The sequence below is a fragment of the Lates calcarifer genome, linkage group LG15, assembly GCF_001640805.2.
Source record: "Lates calcarifer isolate ASB-BC8 linkage group LG15, TLL_Latcal_v3, whole genome shotgun sequence".
In the NCBI taxonomy this organism is placed as follows: Eukaryota; Metazoa; Chordata; class Actinopteri; family Centropomidae; genus Lates; species Lates calcarifer.
In genome coordinates, this window is record NC_066847.1 from 19,016,682 (window position 1) to 19,042,427 (window position 25,746).

Below are 25,746 nucleotides of genomic sequence, written 5' to 3' on the forward strand. Positions count from 1 at the left end.
CACTAGCTTGGCTGTCCTTCTACTACTTCTCCTACTAACTAGTACGAGATAACATGTATGACGCAACAAATACTGGGTAATTATCATATAGGTAAAAGTACAAAACTGTATGTATATTCATGGGCGTCACATTCGCTCAGCGGAAGTACTTCTTAACAACATCCGGGTCATTTTTAGAAAAAATTGGCGGTTAGCGTTGGAGCTGCTGCGTTTGTCTGTTCTTGGAACTTATATTTGTGACATTTATTTTAACAGACGTGCGCACAAACGTAACTACAACTGGACTAGATCGTATGACAGTTGTAAGTCATCCATGACAGTACTTGTTAAGTTAATAACGGGTTGTTAAATGTATGCTGACAAACTCAAAACAAGTTCGAAAGCTAAGTTAGCTAACGCTAACAGTAAACTTGTTAGTAGCGGAGCTAGTCGGCTAGCTGTTTAATAAAGGCCAGGCTGACTTTTTGACCAGTCGCCGTGGGACACTCTTCCATCTCGGAATAATGGCGAACCCGGCATTGTCGCAGAAAAAGAACCGAAAATATCTTTGGTTTGCTCTGCTCGGGCTGGGATTTCAACCAGACACTTCAGCGTCGTCTAAACATATCAACCTGGGACCGTAAGTCTGTTTTTCTACTGATAACGGATAACAAATTAAAATTCGTTAACCAACGTATCAAGGTGTTTGTTGTCTTCTACTTTACAACCTTTCAACGTTATCTAAGTAATTCTAACGTCACATTACAGTTATTACTCTTGACGTTAATCTTTATTCTAACCAACTACCATCTTATTGTCAATAGGAATATGTTTGACAAACCAAACAAGGATGCTTTCTACATAGTAACACATTTCCTGTTGGAGAAACTCAACCCGACACGTTTTCATGAAGCATACAGGTACATTCATACACGACCATCTATTTCCATTTCTATAGAAACGTGTCTGAAATTCACTGTCATAAAAATGACTTGTTTGTTTTGGGTTAGGTATTGCTGGCCTGTTTTGAACCACAAAGCGGATGCTGAGTTTCGCAAGGTTACCTGTGCTTGGCTGCGGGAAATAATGGTAAGAATTTGAGGATGTCACTATTATGTTAATCCTCCTCATCTGTTCGGTAGCACATTTCACAGATTATACACTCTGGTTATGTCCTTAAAAAAAAGGGAAATTGTGTCCAACTTTTCTTCCTTTGCTGCTTCATTCCTTTTATCTCTCCCATTAATCCTAGTCATCAGCTCCATACTCTCCTAGTCTCTTCACATACTTCCCATAAAGATTTCTGTGCAGTTATATTCATAAATACAAGTTTTGTAGTTAGCATATTATAGAATTTATTGACAGTCATCTGTTTTGAACTGTGTGAAGGATGAAACTGCAAATGCAGGATCCAAAGTGGTTGCATCCTTGTTCCTCTCTCCTGGAGGCCCCAAGTTTATCAGCTTGATGCTTAATTTGGCCAGCCATGTCATGCTGCAGGAAATGAAGACATTCACCACAGGTAGGTCTAGATAAGAAATCTTTTTTTCCCCACAATTAGTGGCACGTATTCACAGCAGTGAATGTTGAATATTGTCATTGTCAGACGACAGCTGGGTACCTGAGGCTGCAGCGCTGCCCGCCTCCTCCCCAGACATGGCAGTGAAGAGACTCAACCTGATAACTAAACGGTTTTTGAAAACTGCAGTGGATCAAGATCATTTTCTTCAGGAGTACCAGAGGCAAGCACAGTAAGTCCTGGCCAGTCCATCTGGACAGAGCATATTGTTATTTCATATTTACATCAGTAGAAGCAATTAAACTAATGGCAACAAAATCCACTCTTTCTGACTTTAATTTGTAGTAAATATCTTAATCTAAATATATTTTTAGATTCAGCGGTAGCAACAAGGTTGGTGTTAAATATAATGTTGTGCTTCGTCCGCATCTATTCATTATAATAGTTTGCTCATGCGGAGACCAATAAATTGTGGTAGCCATCCAAGAGTGGAGATGTTGATCTCAGTTGACACTACCTAATATGTTGACAGCGTGAACAGTATGTATTATTGCTTATTCAATAGTTCACAGGCTTAATTTACTGTATGGCCTGTTACCTCCAGTATGTGGTCAGTATTTCTACTGTTTCTAATCTATCTCATTCTCTTCTTGTGTGGTTATGTTAGATGTATTTTACCTTGTTGAAAATTATTTTCTATAACTGCAATTAACTCATCTTCCAGAAGTATTCTCCTCTAATCTTTTTTTCATATTAAATACACTCCTCTTGATGTTGCATGTGATTGGCTGTTTGTTTCAAACCCCACCTGTTTGTGTGCACTGATTAGTAAACGCATCGTTAACAAGGCCAGTTGGTGGCTGCCTACAGGTGCTTGCAATCAGTGTAATTAAAACCAGGTGCACAAACAACTGCACTATATTGTAGATTGCAGAGGTCTGCATTTTAAGCACGCTTTTGCTGTGGAGGAGTTTGGCTGATGGTATTTTGCTTTGCACATGGAAGTCAGATTTTACTACTCTGTTGGTCGTGTCTTGTTTAAGCTGTTTTGTTTGTCCTCTCTTGAAGGCTTTTGGTGAAGTCTGTGAAGGATATCAGAGCTGAGGATACAAAGTATGATGACCTACTCAAGTATGTATGACTTTTTTTTTCTCTGTACTTCTGACTTATGTTCATAGACGGAATAAACAAATTGGACTATCTACTTTCAGGCATCATAGGAGTGATTCTGCACAGGAGGGAGCTTCTCCAGCTGAGAAGACCAAAAAGGTATCTAATCTATTAGCAGAAACCACTTACAATAAGACATAGTTTGTACTCCCACATGGTTCCTGTCATTCTGACTTATTTCATACTAGCGAGGGACTTGAATGCTAAAATCATGATGAAGTTTAGAAAGATGTCATTCTGTGCAGAAACCTTAATATTTGTTCAAAGAACTCACAAAAGTGCTTGGATTTTTCAAAGGTGCGCTCCTTGTGGTCAACCATTGATGAAATGCTGTCGACTACCAAAGAGGAGCAGAATGCAGTGCAAAGTGTTTTGAAAGGGGATGTAGACCAGCACATCCTGGATGGGACGGATCGAGCCCTCAAAATTCCCAGAAGTCTGCTGGAGAGAATTGAACAGCTCCCACATCAGGTGAGGGTGAAGATAATGGTTCAGTTCATTCTGTTTACTAGGGGCTGTTAATCCCTATATACAGCGCATTAGATTGTCATTCATTTGAATCTTAAGTCTGTAGTTTTGTGATAGAGATTCAACGAATGTTTGATAAAATCTCACATTAGCTTGTGTTTGTGTATGCATGCCTTCCAGCTGAGCTCAGGGAATGTGTATGAGGCCGGCCAGCTGAACCTCCTGTGTGTGTTGGAGCTGACGAACCACGCGCTGCAGATTCTCAGGGAGGAGCGCTGTCGGGTCTCTCACGCCCCAAAGCCCCAGCTCAGTCCTCAGCACCTGCAGGAGAAGTGTCAGCAGATGGCCCGCGTGCTGCAGGACCTCCACCTCATCAGGTATACAGACAGAAGATTTTCTCTCTCCTTTTCGCATCTTTTCAGATGTGCTGCAACATTACTTGATGTATAGGAACTGATATTGATTTAGTCTATTTTACTATGCTCTCTTCAGACAGAGGATTTCCAAGGAAGAGATTCCTGAGGTCAGGAGTACCATCAGAGAGTTGGAGGCTGAGTGGGACAAGAAGTGGATGGAGACCCTCAAAGACACACCCCTCATCTCTTTTCTGAATGAAGATCCTGTGAGTCCCAGGAACTTGTTCAATCCTAGAGTTGCTTTTGACAAAGTACATAGTCATGTATGTCAGATGGCTAATTTAGCATGCCCTGGGGACAGATACTGTCTCTGTTGGTGGAGATCATAAGTCTAACCACAATACCGTCATGTTTTCACTGTAGTGAAAGAGCTTGGTCTTTTTCTTTAAAATAATAATAATAATAGTCTTTTTTTCAGGCTCTTGGCTTCCTCTCACCAATGGCTCCACTGTCATTCGAGCCGGCAGCTGAAGCTTGTTACAGAAGTAGTGTCTTCTCTCAGTACCCTGCTAAACTTCTTGGTAAGCATAATCAGATAACATTGCAGTCTGTCATCAAGTTGCAGTCATCAAGTTGGGTAGTAGCTTTTATTGTAACTGTAACCTATAAAATTTTTCAGAGGAGAAGCAGGCAGAGAGTAAATCACACGAAGACATCAACCCAAGTTATTCAAACCTGAAAAGGTAATGTATCTTTTGACAGCTAGGAACAGAAATGTAAGCTTAATGATGACATTTTCATGAATTACTGTTTGAAGTGTGGTGCTTGGTGTATTGCCCTGTGTTGGGAGGCAGATACCTGGGCAGTCCTGAGCAGTGCTCTGTCCGTCACTAGTCCTCCCTATAGCATCCATGCTCTCTGATGACCGCGGCGAATTGAGGGAAATCGCCACGGACAGATACGGAGCAGACACTATTTATTTCTGCATAACTTAAAGTTATATAGAAACAGTATAAATGAGCTTGAATTTGAAAATTAAATGTCACTGATGATGAAATGTTGAGACGTACATGGGCATTTACAGTGGACTTGACTTACTGTGTAACTACAGATCCTAGGTAAAGTACAAAATATGTACATGTACCACAAATTCTTTATTGAAATATCACAAGAAATGATGAATGATCAGTCCTCAGGTTAATTACTGGTTCATTTGTATACATGGTAATTCACAAAACTAGGGGCTTGTAGTTACTCAACCTGCACTCATCCATTCAACAGTTCAGTTTAAGACAGTTGCATGGCAACATGCTGACTTGGCTCAGGTGTTAGCTCTGAGCCAAGGCCACAAAGCTGGCTGTTAGCTACATGAAGGTACTCAGTGTTGCTTTTACTAAAGCTGCACTGCATTGTGAGGAAACTATGAGAGAGGAACATGTGATTAAATAACAAGGCTGTTTGTCTTTGAACAAGCTCTTGCCCTGCGCCAGCTGAGAGGCCTGAAAGTCCTGTTGTCAACACTGAGGCATCATCACGAGCGAACACCTCTCTTGACTGGCTTTTCGACACACCTCCATCCCCTCCCCCGAAGGCAGCTTCACCTGTACCACCACCTAAGGCTAGTGTTGTATTTCAGCTAACCTTCGTTTTGAGTTAAACTCCTGTTTATTGGATTCACCAACTTTGAATTTATGTGCACCAAAAACATTGAACAAATCCATGTTTGCTTTTAGGCCAGTGTGAGGAAGACGGCCCGTGTTTGTCCAAAGGTGGCTCCCATGAGGACCAAGACTCAGATATTAGACATGGAGTGTGATAACCTCGCTGATCAGGTATAGCAATGACTCTCACATTAATGGAAAGGCTTAGGTATTGTAAATGCTAAATCAAACTATGTACTCAATCTTGACTTGTGTGTTTTTTTTTTTTTTTTTTTTTTTTTTTAGTTTGCAGATGCTGTAACTACAACCAGTCCCACAGAAGGCAGGGTCAAAGGTCTGGATTTAGACGGCCTGCTCAGCACTCTTCATGGAGATCCCTTCTCCACTAGAAAGCAACTGCCACGTACACCTGAGAGCCTTAGTAAGTCCTGCACTATTATATTTACCTCAGCCTTCATGTACTCCGTACATTTGGTAAAACATCGAGGGAAGAAAGCATGAAGGCAAAGCTTATTAAGAATGCTGTGATACTTGAATGCTTGTGGGGTGTGCTCTCTTAGTTTAAAACATTTAGGGAAAACTGACAACTCCACAAAATACTTTCTCTTTTCTGTTTCCTCAAGTTAAGGATGTGAAAAGCTCCTGGCGGAAGGCAGTTGCAGAAGACAAAGCAGAGAAAATCCAACGGTCAGCCAAGTATAATGACAGCATAACGGGCCGGCTCACTCCCCTCGAGGAGCCTCACAATGTGTCACTGAGCTCCAATGCTCCCTCCCAGAGTGTCTCCTGCAGTATCACCCCTGCTGTCAGGAGCCCCCCTGTCTTCCAGCAGGAGGCCTTACTCAAGTCCACTCTGTCGTGGGACACCTTCAACATTGAGGCCCTTGACAGCCCCAGTGGCACAGGCAGCAGTGCAGTGCAGTTCAGCCTTGACCACGAAACACTCCCTGAAATGCCAAGCTGCGACAGTTTGCTGAGCCTTGACGATGAAGCCATGGATATGAAGAGTGAGGAAGAGGATGAGCTTCTCATCCCTTCCCTGAAGGCTCAAGCAAAGCAGTCGCCACTAACCACAGCTTATAATCAGGGTCAGACCCAGCAGGCGTGTGATGATTGTTCCTTCATGGAAAGCAGGAAGAAGACACCGGAGTGCCTTCTCTCAGGTCGCATAGTTTCTGGTTTGGACAGAGACTGGCTAATGGAGCCTGCAAAGTCAGTGGAAGCCTCAGACAAGGTCTTCTCACTGGACCTAGACACACTGGAGACACCCTCACCCCCAAAGAAACAGGAGTACAGCCTCCCCAAACTGATCACATTCTCTCCGATAGATGACAGGAAGTGTTAACTATATTCATGCAGAAACCACTTTTCAGCCTTAATTGTCTTAAACTGTCTGCCTTGATGTTAATAGACATGTCGCAAATATTTGTACATAGCTGTGAAATAACTTTCCTTTGTCACACTAAATTAGTTTCCTGTGCTTGAGTTTATGGTTTTAACTTAAAAATAGTGAGACATGAACTTCTTTAATAAAATTGTAAAATGTGGTTCATTTCCATTTTTGTGACACAGCACCATCAACTTCTTGCCATTCCAGTTTCAAAATAAGTTTGTCTGTTCATTGGTAAGAGCTTCTTGTCCATGTTGAATAGCACCAGTGTTTTTGAGTGAAATGAAAATGCTAGCCTGCCTCTTTTCCCTTAACATTTATATTACACTTTTAACATGTTTTGTATCATGCTGTCTTTACAGGATGCTTGTGACAAGAAGAATCACGGTCAGTCAGGTTGATGGAAGTAGCAATTTCCTGAATGTCAGGGACAGAAGCAAGTGTATAATATGTGTGAAAGTTCCAGCTGCAGTCTGGGGTGTCCCTGGCTTACTCATTAAAGTGATGTGAATAGGCCCTCTCCATATTTGTGGCTTGTATTAAATATCAGATATCAAAAGAAAAAGGGAATTTACAGTGGTCATCCGAAAGCAATTCTGTAAATGCCTCAGGTGCTAAAAACAACTACAGAATGGATCTGGGGCTATGTTTTTTGGTTTGTTTTTTTTTTTTCCCAAGAGAAAGCAGCAAAATAGTAAATATGGTTTTCTCACGCACCTGTTGCTTTTTATATTGATGTAATTATTACCACTTGAAGATGGGGGGCGTCAGAAACTGAGAAAACATGAGGTAAAAGAAAAATAAGTGAGTCAAGGCAGCAATGAAAACTCAGAGAAGGTGGGAAGTCAAGCCATTTCTCCACAATAAAAATGCAAGATTTGCACTTTGGGAAAGAAAATAGATTTGAAAAAAAAAAAAAAAATTACTTGTACCAAAAAAGGCATATATGAAAAACAGCTGGAACTGTTGTTTTCTGTTCAGTATATGCTGGGTGTTGTTGGAAATGCAATACAGAAAAATGTCAAGATTAAAATTCACTTTATAGCAGCACAAGAAACCAACAAAAATTCAAAACTTTGCAAATAATTAAAACAAAATGTATAAACAAATGACTTGCAAAAGCTATGCAGATACTGTACATATATGATTTGTGCATCGAGCATTACACAGTGTGTAGAGTCTTCACACTAACTATAAATGTAGAATATAACACACAAATGAATGTATAGTAACATATAGTTGGAATAATTGTGTTATGTAAGTATGGTACTACTGCTACTACTAGTGCCAATAATGATGATACTTATGATGATAAATTTACTGACAAACACTTACTTTTTAGCCTAAGTAAATAACTGTTTTCAAAACGGCAATACGTTTACTTTGAAAGGGCCCACCGGAAGACGACGGTTCTATGTTTGCTAGCTTGACAGCGCTCCCCGCGGCCAGTCTGTGTCAGTTGCGGCAGGGACTGTAGCCTCTCCTCCTCTCTGGGCGGTTCCAGCGTGAAAGAGACGTTTCGGAGGAAAGCTCGCCAACAAAACTATTAGCGCAGACACAAACATGGCGCCTGCCTCCACCGACAACTTCAGATGAAAGTGTGGCGAAGAAGTGACCTGCAAAGTTTCAAAGGAGAATTTCGGAGTAGCTTTTTTTTGCGCGCCGTCCTGGTTTAACCTGTTTCGGTTAAACAAAAACACGGAATATATCAAGCGGGTTAAAACAGCAAGTTGCCTTCATGTCAACATTGTCTCTCGCTGCAGTGTAAACAGCTGGTAAGTGCTCATATTTTATGGGGTGGGAAATAGCTGAGACTGAGTTGAGTTTGCTGAAATAATGAGTATTTGTAGTTTGTCCATTTTAATGTTACTTTAACTGTGTATAAGTAAGGTCACCCGCTGAAAAATGTCTTTTCCTGGTGTTGCGCTGCTGCGGGCTGCTTCTTCACTTTTCATCGTGTGTTATCCAACCGCGGAAAGAGAGAGAGAGCGAGAGAGCGAGCCACGTATCACTGCACAGGCTGATCGCAGGAGGACATTTCTATTGTTATGTCCGCGGAGATGTGTATTTCCTGCATCAGAGTTGACCGACTTATAGGTCGGATGCAACAGTTGGGAACATAACACCCCTTCCTCCCCCCCTCCTCTTTCTCCCCCCTCTCTCCTCCACGGGGCCCTGCGTGACGCCAGATAGTCAGACTGTGCTCTCCTGGAGCCTGCCTGTAACCTTGCAGGTGTCTGCCCTCAGCCACACTCACCAACTGAATTTCCTGCTTGAACTAAAGGAGATACTTGGATAACAGTGACTTTAGCAGGGGATTTTTGCTGTTGACTAGACTCATAGCTGTACTCGTGATAAGGAACTGTTAACCTGACTTCCTTTTGATCATGTGGTGTGCTTTTTATCCAGGAACTTTCTGAATAGACCATGCCCTGTGTTTTCTGTGACCCTAAACCCTAGGACACAGTTGTGTAAGATGCCTCTGTTGGTTTTGTGGCTGCTTGAGTGGGTTGAGCACAAATGCCAGTGAATGCAACGCCAAGGTGCTCACATATCTATGCCTCAGCACTTGACTGTTTGCCAGCCAGCAGGAGTCTGTAACCCCTAAGGGCAGCAGAGATACTCCCTGCTCCAGCTTCCTATCACCGTTTTGGTGATTCACTGCCATGCATGTGATGTTCCTGTTATGACAGCCGTGGCACAAGTCCCAGCAGAGCAGAGGATGGCACTTCCTCTTGTGCAGCACCGGCGGCATTCACGTTTCCATTTAGGCTTTTCACCACCTGAGATGGCAGCAGGGACGTCAGGTTGTAACAGAATAATCGCGGCTTGTGGAGGGAGAAAATCGTGGAAACTGCTCCAGCAGAATTGCATCAGCACTGAGCCGCTGACACGTGGAAACATAGCAGGAAAATCTCTTCCTTGACCTTGGCTCGGCCTGACAGCCGCTGGAAAAGGGGAGTGGAGCGAATGTTACCTCCTACTGAACTGCTGCATGGAGAAGATATAAAGTGGGTCATGGCTGCACTGTGGCTTTGTGTACATTGAACTTGCACTTTGTCACTGCTGCTGGCCGTCCAAAGGCTCCGTCAGGTGACCAAAGCAAAGGAAGCAGATTGGTCAAGGGAGCTGCAACAGGCTGTTTAAGGACTCTGTGGTTGCCTAGGCAAAAGTCAAATAGGATTTTGACAAGTGCACTAATTTCTTTCAGGACTTTCACTGTGACTGATGTATCCAGGTCAGTTCATCACCTACTTTTGGACTGATGTTTCAGCTCCTTTCAAAAGTCCCACTGAATCCAGTTCTTTTCAACACATTCACTTTAACTGAAACTTGAACTTCACTCAGTGCTTACACTTGCATTTTTTCTGGAGGAATAAGGAGGTCTGAGGTCACCGGCAGCAACACAATAGCATCCCCAGGACTGGTGGGGAGTCATTGTCTGCCTCAAGGACACTTCACCAAGCCCGATCTTCTTTCTCAGCATTGCTATTACTGCTGTGTATGTTTTTACATGGAGCCTACTTAATTAGTCAGAAATAACTGCAGATTTACAGAGTCTACTAGTAATACTCCTTGAGCCAATACTAACCTGAAACACCTCAGTGCGTTTTGCTCAACTGCCTGTTTGCCTGTCTATCACACATTGCCTGTCTAACATACATTAACTCTAGACAGTCATCCCTTGGCAAAGAGCAACAGTAAAGACTCAGCCAGAAAACCCTCTCATGTAACATGTTTCCTTCCTGTGACCCTTGCACCTCCGTGCAATGTGCCAGTAGTGTTTACAGTCGTCTTCGTTCAGTAGGGCCTGGATCTCAGCTGGTATAAACCCAGCTAGTTAGTAAGGGCAATGAGTTTGCCCTCTCTCCCTTCTCCTCAGAGTGGAAAGAATGCTCTCTGTCTGCGGGGCTGTCACGCTCCAGGAGGGAGGCAGTCTTGTGACGTTTCTGCTGAGCCTGGCCTCGCCGCTCTGAGCTGCCTCTCGTCGTCCATCTCCCCAGGTTGTTTTTAATGTAAGAAAGTCATACTTTACAGCAAATCCGCTGTCCTTGTCTAACCCTCATGTCATGCTGTAGCAGGCCTGACCTGCCGGCTGCTGTCAGCCATGCAGGCAGCAGTTGTTTTTGACACAGATCGGCAAACACTTGAAGTGTGTCACTTTCACTCCAAAACACACCTGCCTCTTAAATCACGTGCTCAGGTCTTTTGTGGAGAGCAGCGGCAGAACCAGACAAATCAGCCAGGAGGAAAAGAGTTGAAATTTTCAGCGTCAGTTATTTGGATTTGTGCCACGTCTCCCCTGATCGCTTGTAGTCGCCAGTCACTGCCGCTCGCTTTGATGTTGTCTGGATAAAACATTAAACTTAGGATCCAGTGCAGTTAGATTGCTATTGGATTGACAAAAATTTACAGAGATAAAATACTAAAGGGCAACAGACAGTTTGGGTGAGCCCTGAGTGGACGTCTGTTACAGTGCTGGTTTTGATAAGACTAGAATATAAAACATTTGCAGGTTACAGCTTGTTTTTATGGTTCAGTTGATGAAATTGAATACTCTGTGTTCTTTTTTTGACTGGCATATTTCCTAAGCAATTTAAAGTCATTTTTTTTACTTAAATCAATGAGTATTTGTCATTATTATCAATGCCATTATAGTCAAAACAATATAACTCTAATTGTTTTCATTGAAAATTGACAAAAAATAAATTTGTTGCAGCTGTAGTATATTATTCCTTTTGGATTATTGCTCTGTTTTTTGATGTGAATATATTTTCTTTTAAATCTTGCAAATATCAGCACAGTATTTCAGGAGGATGACAGATCTGTTTTGCACAGTTAAAGGTTGGAAAATTCAAACAGAAGAACCTCTGCCCAAAGGTACAAAATCAAATAGCCTGTGGGAAAAACAACTGTCTGTTGATAATCCTTTCTGTCTGTTATCAGTGTGATTTGGCAGTCAGATTCGGAGTCCTATTCTGAGAAGTGTGTTGACAGTTATCACCAGCCCTTAAATGAAATTGAATTTTACGTATTGTGTGTGTGTGTGTGTATGAAAAAAAAAAAAAACAGCTGGCAGGGTTAAACAAACACGACTGAGGAACAGAGTTCACCATCGGTCTGTCGCTTTGTTGAGGCCGTGCAGAGTAAAAGAGACAGTGTTAGCATATGGACGTGATAATGCCAGGCTATCACACAGGCTTATCTGGAGCCAAAAGGCAGATAGACTGTGAATGCTCCACCTCTCACTCAACAGCAAATATTGAACAGTTAAATATATTTCCTGCCTTTATCAAGTGCACTTGAGGGTGCTTTTGTCAGAAGTCAGGTTTTTTTTTTTCTTATTTTCTGTGTTTTAAAGTGAAGGCTGGTGCGGGTCTCTTAGCCAAATAAGGCTGGTAGTCTCATCACGACATGCTGTTGAGATTAATTAGGAGGGTGAGGTATTCACAGACCACAGTTTAACAGCCAACTATGCGCACGCATACTGGAACTTGCACCATGTGAATTTAATCAGACAGCAACTCAACTGGTTTTCATTTGAGTTCATCTCCCCTCAAACCCACGCTGCACCTCAGGAAGAACACCAAGCGTTGGGTTTTCTGTGGTTGTCGCCTTGTAAAAAGGAGGTTTCGTCACCTCATTGGCACCTTTGCACTCAGTCTGGCCTCCACCGCCGACAGCGTGCTGTGATGACAGGTAGCAGGGAGAGCCACTTTGCTCTTCACATCCTCCAAAGCCCAGAGCTACGTAGTGGCACTTAAAGCAGACACCGGGTGGTGCAGAGGCTGACACATTGCGTGGCTCAGCAGCTGCCACTGGAGCTGAAAGGGTAATCTGTCTGAAGCTATTACAGCTGAAATAAAATTACCTTTTCCTTCACTGATTTTTGCTTTGCTCCTTTTTTTGTGTGTCAGTCGACATCACAGAACTTGTAGGAATGATTTTAAGTGCACTTCAGCAGCCCTGTTGCATGAAGATGAATAAACAGCACTTGTGCAGAACCTCACATACATGTACACTTGTCACAGTGGACTGGCTAATGTGAAGAATCAGCCTGTCCTATTATGTATGACCAAGGATTGGTCCGCTCATTAGGATAACTACTGCACCTATACACACTTAGGACATCGCTCTTTATTCTCACTTGCTGTGTCCAAGGTACAGTACGTGACAGATGTGTGTGTCATGCTCAGCTGCTGTTTCAGGCAAACTGTGAGTGGATCTGCGTGGCAGGGCTCCTGCTGAAATAACCGAGACAGACACAGCACTGTCTGTTGTCCAGTGTTACACACACAAACTCGCACACACTTCTTGTGCATGCGCACACATGCAGGCAGGCTCTTTCACCCCTGGGGAACGAGCCTCCAGGCTCTTTTGTGTGAAAGGGATGAGATCATTGTGGGGCAGACCATTGGGGGATGGAGTAAGGGGTTTACACTCAGTATACTTAAATAGCAAAATCTCTGTTTCTATGTCTGTCTCTTTCTCTCTAGCTCTCTTAGCTCTGCTTAAATAGAATTTGGGACCGTGGCTGTTAAAGAGGCTTGCAGGTGAATGCCATTAACACCAGACGGGCGCTAAAAATGAACAAACATCAGGTTTGATTCGCAAGAATGTGAGGAGTAGGACCTCCACAGTTTTATTTATGGCAGCTGAAGAGTTTCCCTCTGCCCTCAGGGGTTGCGGGGCTGCACAGCCCACCTTTGGCACATTTGCAACAAGTTAAGACCAGTGCCACTGCTGAGGAACAAGACTTTCCATCGCAGGAAAACCAGAGGCCTTGAGGAATGGCCCAGTCAGGATTTTAGGATTAAGACCTGTTTTTATGCCAACATTTTTAATAGCCCACCTTAAAAGTTACCTTTAATGGCACAGATGTAGATTTACACATGATTAGTGTTAATAATGTTCCTGTCCATATTGAACTTGATACTATTGAAATGTTAATATATTCCTGTGTTCTACTAGTTACTGATTTCAAAGAGAATAGACTATTGTACTGGAGGCAGTGACTCAGTACATCTTGATGTATTGCGTTTCACATCCCAAAACAGCTGCCTCTCTAAATGATAACAGCGCGGCTTGAAAGTTCACAGTGTTACAAACAAGTATTTGTACATCTTTTCCCCACACCTGCTAAACTAAACCTGCTCTTACAAGAGACAGCATCACAGTGGCTGCTGTCACTTCTAATCTGTCTGGCCTCCAAAAGTCTGTTTCAGTTTAGAAAAATCTATCACAAAATTCACTGAATTTGTATTTTTCCAAAAGAAATCCAGCATCAGATGCCCATGTGTTGGAGATCAGTCAGCAATGATGGATTAAGCAGTCAGCATTATTTGAATGTGATTTGTTTCTTCGTGTTTTCCTGATTTGGTCAATTTAATCAGGAATAATCGAGTCATTTGTAGCGAATAATAGCTGACTGGCACATCCGAATTAGCCTCACGGTCGTGGTCAAATGGTTAGGGTGAAAATTTGAGCAAGAAGCGGACACTGTGGATAAAATCCTCCATCAATATCCTGAAAAATAAACAGACAATAAAGTCTGCTTTTGTCAATCCAGGAAATGGAATTCCTTACAGATCAAGTTATCTTATTATATTGATGTAAAAATCCTGTAGTAAAACAGTGAAAAATATCCACTATAATATTCTACGATATAAGTTGACCTCAGAAAATGTTGCAAACAGTCCAAAACTAAATATACTTCATGCTAATACCAAGAAAATCAGCAAGTCCTCATATCTGATGAGCTGGAACTGTCAAATATTTGGCATTTTTGCTTGAAAAGTGACTGAATAATTGTTGCAGCACCAGAGTAAATACCATGGGTTAAGCTGCACATATTGTCATTCTAGCTCAACCTATTTTGAGCTAATTCTAGTGATGAAATGAAACCGTTTATACAGTATTTTCTGTTTATCAAGTACATGAAAACTGAAAGTGAACTGGAGACTCACTTCACATTAAGGCCTAAGCTTTCAGAATTTATAGCAACAAGGAAGCAAGAAGCCAGCTTTGCTGTAAAAGGTCAGAGTACGTGTCCACTAAGGCTTCATCGTGTTTTCTTTTCTGCCTCGCAGTGACCTTACTCCCTGAGTACAACCCAGACAAAGAGCGTGACACCCGATCATCGGGGCTCAGGAGTAACAGAGGAACAGGTTTTCACATGGGAAGGGAGGGGCAGAGCACAACCTTTAGAGGCAGGGGGCTCAAGTTACAACACAAGACTTCATACAGTGGAAATTGAATGTACGAGTTTGTCTGCCAGTTTGACTCAGTCATTTTACCATTTGACCCAAGCAGCTTCACCTTTATTTTTTGCCCTGAGGTCTCAGAGTTTTTCTAGATGTGTTTCTCCTCCCATGCAGCATGAGAGGGGCAGAAAAGCTGTAATGTAACATTCACTTCTGTTTACAATAGTTTCAAAGCTTCTACTCTAATCCCCAGTTGCCATTTATGGCCACTACCATGTTTTATTTGCTCACCAGACATAAAAGAGGACAATAAAACAGGCATTTTCTGCCTTTTTATTTACCCTACGTCCAAAAATGAGACATTGGACTTTACTTTGACGTCTGTTGAGTCTGACTGCAGACTACAGAGAACACGTCAGCTATACTAAATGTACCCTTGAAAGACTCGGAGATCAATTTCCTCAGCTAGAATAACACTAGTCGTAGCTCAGGGTCGCGCAGCTTGGCATTGTTTGGGCTCAGTTGCCATGGCAGCATCAATGTTTGTCTATCACGGCATTTCTCAAAGAGATATTTTTATGGTTTTGGGGTGTGTAGTGGAGGTTGCTAGTTGTGTGCCCACCTAACAGCACTGGCTGTGTAGCCCTTGCAGGGGAACATAGTTACTCATTTCAGTATCAGTGATGGTAATTTTGACCTGGTAGTCCAGAATAATTCCGATATCAGCGAGCAGTATCAGGTTGTGTTCAGGGACAGTTTCATTGTCTGCCTTTGTTACAGTTCCCTCTCTGTTGTAAGAAGTGATATAGTATGACATATCACTGACTAATCCTAGTTGTAATGGTAACCTCTCCACAACAAATAATGTGTTGTGTTGCTACTGTAACTCGCCATTTTCTTCGTGAGAACAGGAAATGATACGACGAAGATAAATATTTCTTTGGTGTCGAAAAGACCCTGAAATATCAATACATCTTATTCCAACCTGCTTACAGTATGATTATTGTTGATGCAGAATCAGTTGTGGTCGGGTTTATAGATGAAAGCAGGTGTCAGTGGTTGTGTTGTCTATGTGTAGAGCTGTAGTACGTGTCCTGAAGTGGCACGCATGTAGCCTAGTTTTATAGTGTGGTACAGAATTTAAAATAATTGACCTGTTTTTTGGAGAAAAAAAAAGCTGATGATGTCTCAGGTTTCAGGAGTATGATGGTGTGTTTAATGTTCTCCATCAAGTACATATTGAATCATTGGCTTGCTGAACTTTTATAGGGCAGCATTCAAGGCTCGATCAGGACCAAACAGATCTGCATGCTACCCACAATAGTGTTTGTTTTTCTTTTTTTTTTTCTGTTAACATTACTTGGTTCCTTGCTGTGACACTTTGTGGTGATCTGTGCCCATGCTGTCGGGAAGCTGTATGACTCATAGACTTGATGCTTTTCATACCAACATTATAGTTTTAGAGCAGATGAACTGTAGAGGCTAATGTTCATGGCAGAGATTAAAGTGTGCATGTTACACAGCAGAGCAGATTGTTGCACAGCAGTTGTTGCACTGAATTTAGGAAGCCTCAAGGTGATTTTGAAGATGAAAAATTGATCACAGAGAAGAAAAGAAAGGTGATGTATTAAAAGCTGCTTCATCAGTCCAGCACAGTTCCTGAAGAAGAGCGACCTGGTCGGCATTTTAACTAACATGCCCAACTAAATGAAGGAATTTAATACATCTCCTCCCCTTACTCTGCCTAAGAGTGCCTGAAGAATGTTTCCTTTTCCCTACTTAAACAAAAATCTGTGTGAGGCACTGTGCCCACATACAATCCTTTCCTTCTGACTTGTGACCTGCTAATACAGAGGAGTCAGGCTTTAGATTTGGCAAGGGTAATTAGTGTTCAATGTTATACTATAAGATTGAGCACTTAGTGAACCAAGGCCTGATCTAATGTTTCATACATATTACAGCTGAACAGACTACAGTACGAATTGATATTATAAAATGACAAAACTGTTTCAATTTAGGTAAAGCAGGTTTAAAAACTGAAAAGAAATAGTTTGCATTGAAGCTATCTTTTAGCACAAAAGCTAATTAAGAAAGCTGTGAGAATAAGAAACCTTAACAATTGTCACATCCAAAGCAATGAATTTCTTCTTGCCTCATGTCTCCTTGAAATTTTTGCCTTTGTGACTTTTGTGAACTGACCTGGTTTCCTCTAGTCTTTTAGTAATTCAACTATAATCAATGTTTTTATGCTTACAATGAATCAATATGTAATGTTATTATCACCCAATTTAGCTTATCCTCTCAGCTCTATAGCGCTTTATTGCATCTGTCAGCTCTTCATTTTAGTTTACTGGCTCACAACTTTATTGTTTGGTTCACTCTCTGTTCTCATCGTGTCATTTTAAGCAACAGCAGGCAGCAAAAAAAAAAAAGCTCTAAAAACCCACTGTATGCTGCATTTAGCAACTAAAGAGCCTGATATTTCCTGCTGAAAAAAAACAGCGCTGAAAGAAGGGTGAATATTTAGATTTAGTCATCGAGTAGCCAGAAACACCATCAAATTAATGCTATTTCTTTTTTTTTTTTTGTCGACTTAAAAGGTGATTTTAAAAACAACTTTTATGCCACTGGTTCACTTCATGTGTGTAAATCCACAGTATTCCTCTTAGAAAAAAAAAAATTACTCTTGCAAATGTCAGGTGCAATGCAGGCAACTCCCATATTACGACACACTGCCTGACCCATACCCACGTCATGTGTGCGTAACCAGACATGAGGACGATACAGGTCAGCAGTTTTGAATGCAGGTCGTTAGTGGAACAGGTGTATTAGAAGCTGGTACCCTCTTCCAGGTAGATGTCACATTGACACACAAATTGGAGCTCTTGGTTTGGTTTGTAGTGTTATGCAGCTGCACTAAACAACCTTTAAAATCTCGTAAAGACCCAGATACATTTCTGCAATTGATTATTTATTGTTTTCCATAGGGTCCACCTCATTCATAGTGAAATTGTGTAGTAAACCGGGCATGTTCAGTTTTGTGAGGAATATCAGTTGTTTTAGCTGTAAACAGACTTTAATTCACCCCCACACACAGGAAGACTATGTCACTGGTTAAACCACCACAGTACATTAACAGGCCAGCCTCTGGTGAGAACACATTTAACCATGCAGTTTATTATAAAGCAAATATAGTCAGAGAACAGCATTTTGCTTTTGAATAGGATTTGGGGCCAGTGAGATGTAACCATGGATACCGTCCAGTAAATCTCTTCAGAGCAATAAGTCTTAACACAGCCCTTTGTCTCTAGATTGCTGTTGTGTGCATCATCATAAAAAGAGAGCTGGATCAAGTCAAAAGTAGCATTTTTTTTTTTTTTTAAAGGAATGGGACAGAGAGCATTATTCATTGTGCTGTCAAAAACCACATCTGGAATCGTTTGGGTTCGTGCGAATTTTATTTACAAGAACAAATAAAAATTTAGATTTCAGTGACATTCCTCAACGCGAGTAAATGTCTTACTCTGGGAAAAGCAGTGAAATAAAGTGAATTCATAGGGGTGGTCTCCTTTTTAAAAGTAAATATGTGTACCTATTACACCTACTCACTCAGTAAAACCAATGCTGATCCCGTTTGACACTTTTCTTCATACTTACCTGTGAGATCCAGTTTATCCCTAGCTGAGCTTTTCTATCCTGCGTTTCTGCATTGAAAGTCGTCTATCCTATCTCTACTGATGTACTTTTTTTGCTGCTTTTGTGTGTGGAAAGTTGAGGTCATTAAGCCTCTGGCTGGATCTGACATGGAAGTATTGTTTCTGCTGCTTCAGGCTTGTGTTGGTACAGTTATACTCTTTGCTCTTTGATTTGAGTGTTTTCCCAACATTGTTTTAAAGGGTAATGAAATGTGGGCCACATTCTGGGCAAATATCCAGCTACAATTCTTCAGAGCTACCTGGACCGTAAGGCTGGCAGTATACTTGAAACAAATCGATTTTGGCATGTTCACATAGGCAAAATGCCAAGTTTAAAACTAAAAAGGAGCGCTGTGTGTGTCGTTCAATCAGATAAGGACTGATATCCAGGTCAGAAATAATGAAACAATAATTTGTTGATTTTTCACACACAGCATGCCATTGTTGTCTCAGAATGCATGCTGTATAGTTAATGAACATCATCGACACAAAGTCTAGAAAAGGTTGTTGTTTTTTTTTCGGTGGAAAATTAGTGTTAAGTGTGTCAGTGATTTGCTGCCTTGTTGTGGCTGAATAATTTTCCTCTCAGGCAGGTCGGTCTGCCTCCTGCCACTCCTTCCACAGCACAAGCCAACGGATGTCCTGCACTGTACCGCAGCCTGTAGACACCACCATGCACTGCTGTCTCCACCACACAGACAAACTACACTGCTAGAAACGGCTTCACAGATATTCTTTCAGATTTTCCCTACCTCCTCTCGCAGAATAACATTTAATACTCTTCCAAATGCCTGCGCTGTGGCTTCACAATGATGTGACGACATGTGGTTAAAATTAAAATCCAGGACAGAAATAAAGGAACTACAATGGCCGGTATTAATCTGCATCATGGTGTGCAGGGCTGTCTGTGCTTGCTGTGGCCTTACAAAGAGGCTTCTTTTTTTTCCCCTCCTGCCACAGCTGACTCACCGCTGGAAAAACTGAATTTCCTGTGAAGGTCCTAACAGCTAACAGCTATGTGATGTGGACATATTTGCTTTAAGTTTTGTCTTTCTTCTTCAACAGCCATGCACACTTTGTCATTTTTGACCAGGCTTGATAAAATGAATGCTGTTCTTGAGCACATCAACACCGTTTCCTTGCACTATAATATAAAGAGTATGAATGATAAGCAGCCGTTCTTAAAAAATGACTTCATCTCCCTTATTCGGCACTAAAAAGTGTCTCTCAAATTCTTGTAAACATTGACTAGAAAAGTCAAGCAGAGATTAATTTCCTTGTCAAGCAGAATCTTTGATACAGTGATTAAAGGAAATGTCCAATTTTAGTCATTCTGTTGTATTTGCTATCAGTTTATATCTTCACTGCATTCTTTGTGACTTTATGCTGAAGAGATACCACTGCATCTTGCAGTACTAAGTCACTGGCTTTTAGGAAACTCTAATTTTGGTATCATGACTCAAGCTTTTTCAACAGAAAGTGACCACGGCACATTTAGGCACCTCCAGCCATGAAAATGAGTGTCATTTACATTCTTTAATATTTTTCCATTACTCAAGCCAAATTTTGGGACCGTGTCTCAAGTGTTTTATAGACTTTGGTTTCTGCTTGATTTATGCTGTTGGTGACATTTCTGAGCATTCCTCCGGGCCCAGCGGCTCTCCCTTGGCTCTCTGTAGCCACCAGAGCTTTAACTCTCTCAACATGTTTGGAGCAGTGCGGTGATATACAATGACAAGAGTGTTTTGTGAATGTCAACAGATCCAGTCCCTTCATTACCCCTTGTGTTTCCCCAGTTTGTTTGCTTGGTTGTGGTGCAGCAGTCTTAAAGGATCCTTTTATTGCCTCAGCCACAGTATTATTTAGCATTCTGTGTATGCTTGCATGTGTAGTCCATCCCACTATCCCAAAGTGAGATGTAAGAGCTTTGCTTTCCCTGACATGCAGTTGGCTATAGGCTAAATACAGTATCTGTATTGAGTGTTAAGTAACATACTGTGCTTTAATCCTTTATTGTCTTCTACAAACGTGGTACACAAGGGTGTATTGTCTAACTAAACAAATTTACTCTAAGCTATATAAATGTCATCCAGAATTAATCTCATATGTCTACTTTCTGACCTCCAGGTACACCCAGCCATGATCGAGGACAAGGGTCACCGCGTGACCGACTACTTTGTGGTGGCCGGGCTGACAGACAAGTCCACGCCCTTGGAGCAGGATCTGTCCGAGACCAAGTCCAGCGGTCCCAAAGCGCCCATCACAGACTTGGCCGTCATCAACAGGTCAGCGGGGGAGACGGTGCCCGAGGGCTTCACTTGCATCGACAGCACCTACAGCGGCCAGCCAGCCAACCTAAACCATGGCAGTCTCAAGAGCCCCGAGCTGTTCCTGTGCTACAGGAGGGGTCGAGGGAAGCCTCCTCTCATTGACATCGGGTGAGTCAGCAGTTTGTTTTTGTCAGTGTTTATAATCTGGAATGCGGCAAAGACTCATTAGATGTGGCTTCGCTTATCAGCTGCTGAAAATGGGTTCCACTGTTTTGCATTACATGAGACCATGCTCTTCGAATGTGTAAAACTAAAATTTGAATAACCAAGTCAGTTAGCAAACACTGAATTAACCTCAGCTTCAATTTAACTAGTTAACTCCCAAATCATGTCCTCTGCTGTTCACAATAGATTCAGAGGCTCAGTGTGTTGTTGTGGTGGAGACAGTTTGGCAGAAGGAAGAAGCTTTGAGGGGAGAAAAAAAAATCAACAATCAACATGAGCACAGCAATTCCACTTATGCTTAAAGATCCCCAGTTAGCAATTAGTCTTGCAGCAGGACTAACTGCTACCTAGCACGTCGACACAGTTTCACATGCAGTAAATCGCCCCGATGAAGGCCCTTATTGTCAGCTACGTCTGCATTCCTGAGGCAACTCTGAAGTAACTGTCAGTTTGTCACATTCAGTTCAGCTTTGATGGCACGACAAAACTTTTTTTTTTCCTCAGAGGTGGAAGGAAGTAGGCGTGTTGACTACTTCATTCACTCACCCCTATTTCGTCATGGAGTTCTCCCTCTCAGCCGCACCTATTGGCTCCTGTCCATTGATAGGAATTTTCCTGCTTCCTTCTATTATCTTATAATAGGGAACTCAATTTTGATTCGTTTCATCCAGTCCAGTGAGCCTAAAGGTACAGTGGCCGAAAATGTTACCATGTACATTTCATCATCCGTGCTTTATACCTGTTAACATGCCTGTAATACATGAACTATCACATTCAGTCATGCTTTATTGAGAACAATGATGCAACTGCTGGTGGCTTTTCACTTCCCCACACACCTTAGTCTTTGTCTAAAGCCTTTTTGTGTCTCCCACTAACAAACTGGAGTTTCCAGTTACAACTGCTCACTCTGAAAGATTCCCCTTCACTCTGCAAAGTAAAGTCTGTGAAACATTTCATTAAAACTGTCACTGCTGTACATAGACAGCAACATTTCAGACTATTTTCTACTTTGCTCTGTGATGAATTTGGTTCATTTCATGTGTTATTAATGCGATACCCCTCTGCTAACTGTCGCTTTAAACTATAGAACTCGTGAAACGCCAAAGCTGCTGGTGCACTGAGCATAAACAGAAGATCGTATGTCAAGTCATGTTTCCTTTAAGAGGTTGCGCAATCCTGACATATAGGGTGGAGAGAGAGAAAAAAAAAAAAGAAGTAAACTTACATTCAAGGATTCACAGTCCTGGTCAAGCTGCTGTGTTCTTTGTTTTCATTCGCTGAAGCAACAAATCAGTCATGCAGTTTAATGAGGGTGAATAACCGCTAGTCCTCCTTTGTATATTGCTGCTGACATATAGTAGATAATATTAAGAGACTCCTAATGTAAAATTCATGACTGTGTGGTCTATTATTAATAGAAAAGGATGGTTATATGTTTTAATAAAAATGCCATACATAGATACTTCATAGCATTTGCTCACTTGCTAATGGTCTTGTTTTGGTTGAACTGTGAGACATAAGGTCAGTAAATTGGGCATGTTGCAACACCGGTGTCGTCCTCCTCCCATCAGCTGACAACTCTTAAACCTGCAAGTCGTCTTATTCCACTGAAAGAACAAATGAGAAACTAGTAACCTGTAAATCATTCATTCTTCCGTCTGCCTCCTCTGCTGTCAGTGGAGCCAGCGTTCCCAGCCCCAGGGCTCCACAGCGTCACGACTCACTGTGCCCATTAGGACTCTGTTTTTGTCGCCTAAATGAGAATTTGCTGGCAACTGTCCTCCTGGCCTCTTTAGATCTGTCCTGCGCTCTTTTCAGAATAAATGGAGTGTTTCAGGACTGTTATATCTGCAGTGGCTGCCCTGTAGCCCTGCGCAAGATTAAAAAATGTGTTTTGGTCTTCGTTTTAGTTTAAAGAGGTCAGCAATCAAAGGTTTCTGGCCTCCCACATGGCATTGTCCAGATGGGAGGGGAGGACATGGAGCATTCTGCCATAGAAATCCCTGCAGTCATGCAAAAAAAAAAAAAAAAGTCCCAACACAGTGGGGCACTGATTGCTTTCCTAATGGCAACTTTTGGTTGTGTGATATTCCACAGCAGGAGTGATAAGGAAGACTGAAAGCATTTCGGCTGCAGTGGTGTTCATTTTGTGCTAGGTATTAAAATCGTGATAATGCAAGTTTCTCTTGTCTGGAATTTGAGTGAGTCAGCCAGTAAATATGTCTGAATCACATCACCCGTTGAAGACCGGCTTCTCACGGAGGCCTCAAAGGGAAACCGGAGCTTTGAGAAGAAAGTCAGTGGTGCCGACCACACACTGATCCTTCTTGTAAAACAGGAAAGCTAGAGATTATCTTCACCATAGAGCCACAGTTCCATCTCTTGATTATTGTCACTTAAGAAAGCACTTTTTTCCCAAATCACGATGAGTATAAATTGATATTGTCATAAGGCAGTACTGTGATGCACACTGTCTTTCTTGCTGTCTATTTCAAACTCATAGGTTGCATCATTAGGATGTGAGTTACTTATCTTCTGGCAGCAAACTTTGTTTAAGAAATTAAAGCTTTAAGACAGCAAACTGATTCCAGGACTGCACTCTCTCTGAGCCGCTTAATTATCTATGAGAGCTTTGTAATATGTGTGGGCATGATGTCAGCTCTTTGTACTGCGCTGCCTCTGCCATTTTAATTTCCTCACCACTTTCAACACAGCACTCTGAATTTAGACCCATAGACAGCTGTATAGACTTGCTTATTTATTTCTCTGCTCTGTCCTGCCATGTCATGTCATGTGAAGTGCCAAGCTAGCATTTTAGCATACTGTTTGTTGTGTTCATCAGGGTTCTGTATGAGGGTAAGGAGCGTCTGATCCAGGGCTGCGAGGTCATCCAGGCCACGCCGTATGGCCGCTGCGCCAACGTCAACAACAGCTCGGCCACCTCGCAGCGCATCTTCATCACTTTCCGCCGAGCGCCACCCGTCCAGCCTCAGAATTCCCTGGCGGTGACGGACATTTGCGTCATTGTCACCAGCAAGGGCGAGACGCCACCACATACCTTTTGCAAAGTGGACAAGAATCTCAACTGTGGCATGGTTAGTTTGTTTTTTATTCCATAGCTAACTTTTGCATCCTCATTTCGAAGATAACAAATGTATAATATACATACAACCTGGTTTTAACCTTTCAGTGGGGCTCCAGTGTGTTCCTGTGTTACAAGAAATCAGTATCTGCATCCAATTCCATCAGTTACAAAGCTGGTGAGTAAAGCGTGCCATGTCAGTTTTATATTTTGTTTATAACATCATCATATCCTCAGCTGTCATTTATTTTCTGTTCCTACTGAGCCATGTTTGCACTTTCATTCCCTGTCTTTTATCAGTTTAATTTTGCAGCTTACCTTACTTAATGTCAATATTAGTGATTAATTTATCAGCTTTTACCTCTCCTGCTTCTCTGATGAATCATATTTGATGGCTGTCCTCCTACAATTAGCCTTCCTGGTGCCAGAATCACTGATAAGAGCACTTAAATTAGTGAATATATCTTTCAAACTACTTTATAGCTTAATTTATTTACAACTTGCGTTCTAAAGTGTAACAATATAACAATAAGAAATTCACTGAAATGTCATCAGAGATCTGCTTTTACCCTGATTGTGTTTTTATTGCACAATAGATAATAATCTAAGTCATAAATAACAATTTTGACTAAATAAGTAAAAAAAAGAAAGAAAAAAAAAGACAGTGTTGACTGATTGAATATTTCATTTTTTGCATTCTAACTGCCTTCCATACATGACAATAATTGTTGTTTAAAATTATTCATTCATCCATCCACAAACAACAACTCACACTCACATTATGGGCAATTTAGAGTCACCAGTTAACCCTAAGCTGCAGGTCTTTGGACTGTGGGAGGAAGCTGGAGTACTCTGAGGCATAGGGGAGAACATGCAAACTCCACAGAGAAAAGCCCCGGGCTCGAACCTGGAACCTTCTTGCTGTGAGGCAACAGTGCTCACCACTGCATCACCGTGCCACCCTTGTTGTTTAAAAATGTTTCACAATAAAAGTAATTATTATTGGGTCCACCATTATGTAGTCATGTTAAAAGATGCAGTATCTTGATGTGAAAATGTAGCGTGGTTATGTTTTTGTCTCAGAGCGAGGTGCCTTCAGTGTGTATCTGTGGTCATGTAGTAGATTATAATTGTTTAATACAGCTGGCATTTCTTAACTGTTCTGTGGCATTTTCACTGACTGAATGCTTCCTTAACAGCTTGGCCTTTGGAACAATTCACCATGTAACACATGTATAATCAGTGCTTATATCAGTGTGTGTGTATGTGTGTGTACACACACACACCCCCCCCATGCAGACACACATGCCCTCTTTATCTTTTTCCTGTGAGGCGGCTGTTTATTCATCTAAGACAACAGCACTTCCTGCCACGCCTATTATCTGTATGTCTGCAGGCTTGTTTGGGTATGCGCGTGTTCAAATGTTAGTGTCTTGTCGTCTCATGAAACAACCATTTAAACTGTGGAGCAAAACAGCAAAAGAGTATAATGACTGTCGACTGTTTTTCATCTGGAATGGAAAATACTGACCTCCCTTTTCTTAAAGCCTCTTTTAAGTCTTGCAGAGAAATAAAGCCAGAATTGTTTCCTGTCTGTAGGTTTGAGTTACTGTTGTACCCTGTCTGGAAACAAGCATATAAACTGTCAGACTGTCAGATGTATTTTGTTTGATGCTGCTACATTACTACATCAGTGTAAATCTTGAGTTTATATTCATGTTTTCCCC

General features: G+C 41.7%; 2 protein-coding genes and 1 non-coding gene across 4 annotated transcripts in view; all 3 read left to right on the forward strand.

Annotated features, from left to right (window-relative positions):
* Positions 1-176: 176 nt before the first annotated feature.
* On the forward strand, positions 177-7,063 carry haus6 (HAUS augmin-like complex, subunit 6). The gene is made up of 16 exons (XM_018690771.2): positions 177-619; positions 804-899; positions 990-1,068; positions 1,369-1,501; positions 1,586-1,730; positions 2,567-2,629; positions 2,710-2,767; positions 2,966-3,139; positions 3,317-3,513; positions 3,629-3,758; positions 3,971-4,073; positions 4,172-4,235; positions 4,966-5,110; positions 5,226-5,324; positions 5,439-5,574; positions 5,777-7,063. Exons 1-16 carry the CDS (start codon positions 504-506, stop codon positions 6,496-6,498), a joined length of 2,460 nt encoding a protein of 819 aa, XP_018546287.1. The 5' UTR covers positions 177-503; the 3' UTR covers positions 6,499-7,063.
* LOC127143382 (small Cajal body-specific RNA 8) lies at positions 4,337-4,467 on the forward strand. Its single transcript, XR_007814748.1, has one exon. It is a non-coding gene; the product is annotated as a small Cajal body-specific RNA 8 (non-coding RNA).
* A 920-nt stretch (positions 7,064-7,983) lies between the features above and the next one.
* The window catches only part of dennd4c (DENN/MADD domain containing 4C), a 31,739-nt gene continuing 13,976 nt past the window's right edge, over positions 7,984-25,746 (forward strand). For both annotated transcript variants that reach the window (XM_018690753.2, XM_018690763.2), the window contains exons 1-4: positions 7,984-8,318; positions 20,570-20,880; positions 23,780-24,032; positions 24,128-24,197. In XM_018690753.2, coding sequence (XP_018546269.1) covers positions 20,582-20,880; positions 23,780-24,032; positions 24,128-24,197 — 622 coding nt within the window. In that variant the 5' untranslated portion in view covers positions 7,984-8,318; positions 20,570-20,581. The remainder of the gene's footprint in view (positions 8,319-20,569; positions 20,881-23,779; positions 24,033-24,127; positions 24,198-25,746) is intronic.

Bases quoted from the DNA above. Each gene is read 5' to 3' on its own strand.
- haus6 (XM_018690771.2), top strand. From the start codon at position 504: ATGGCGAACCCGGCATTGTCGCAGAAAAAGAACCGAAAATATCTTTGG. The intron at 3,759-3,970 runs GTGAGTCCCAGG...TCTTTTTTTCAG, and splicing joins CTTTTCTGAATGAAGATCCT to GCTCTTGGCTTCCTCTCACC. The intron at 4,236-4,965 runs GTAATGTATCTT...TCTTTGAACAAG, and splicing joins AGTTATTCAAACCTGAAAAG to CTCTTGCCCTGCGCCAGCTG.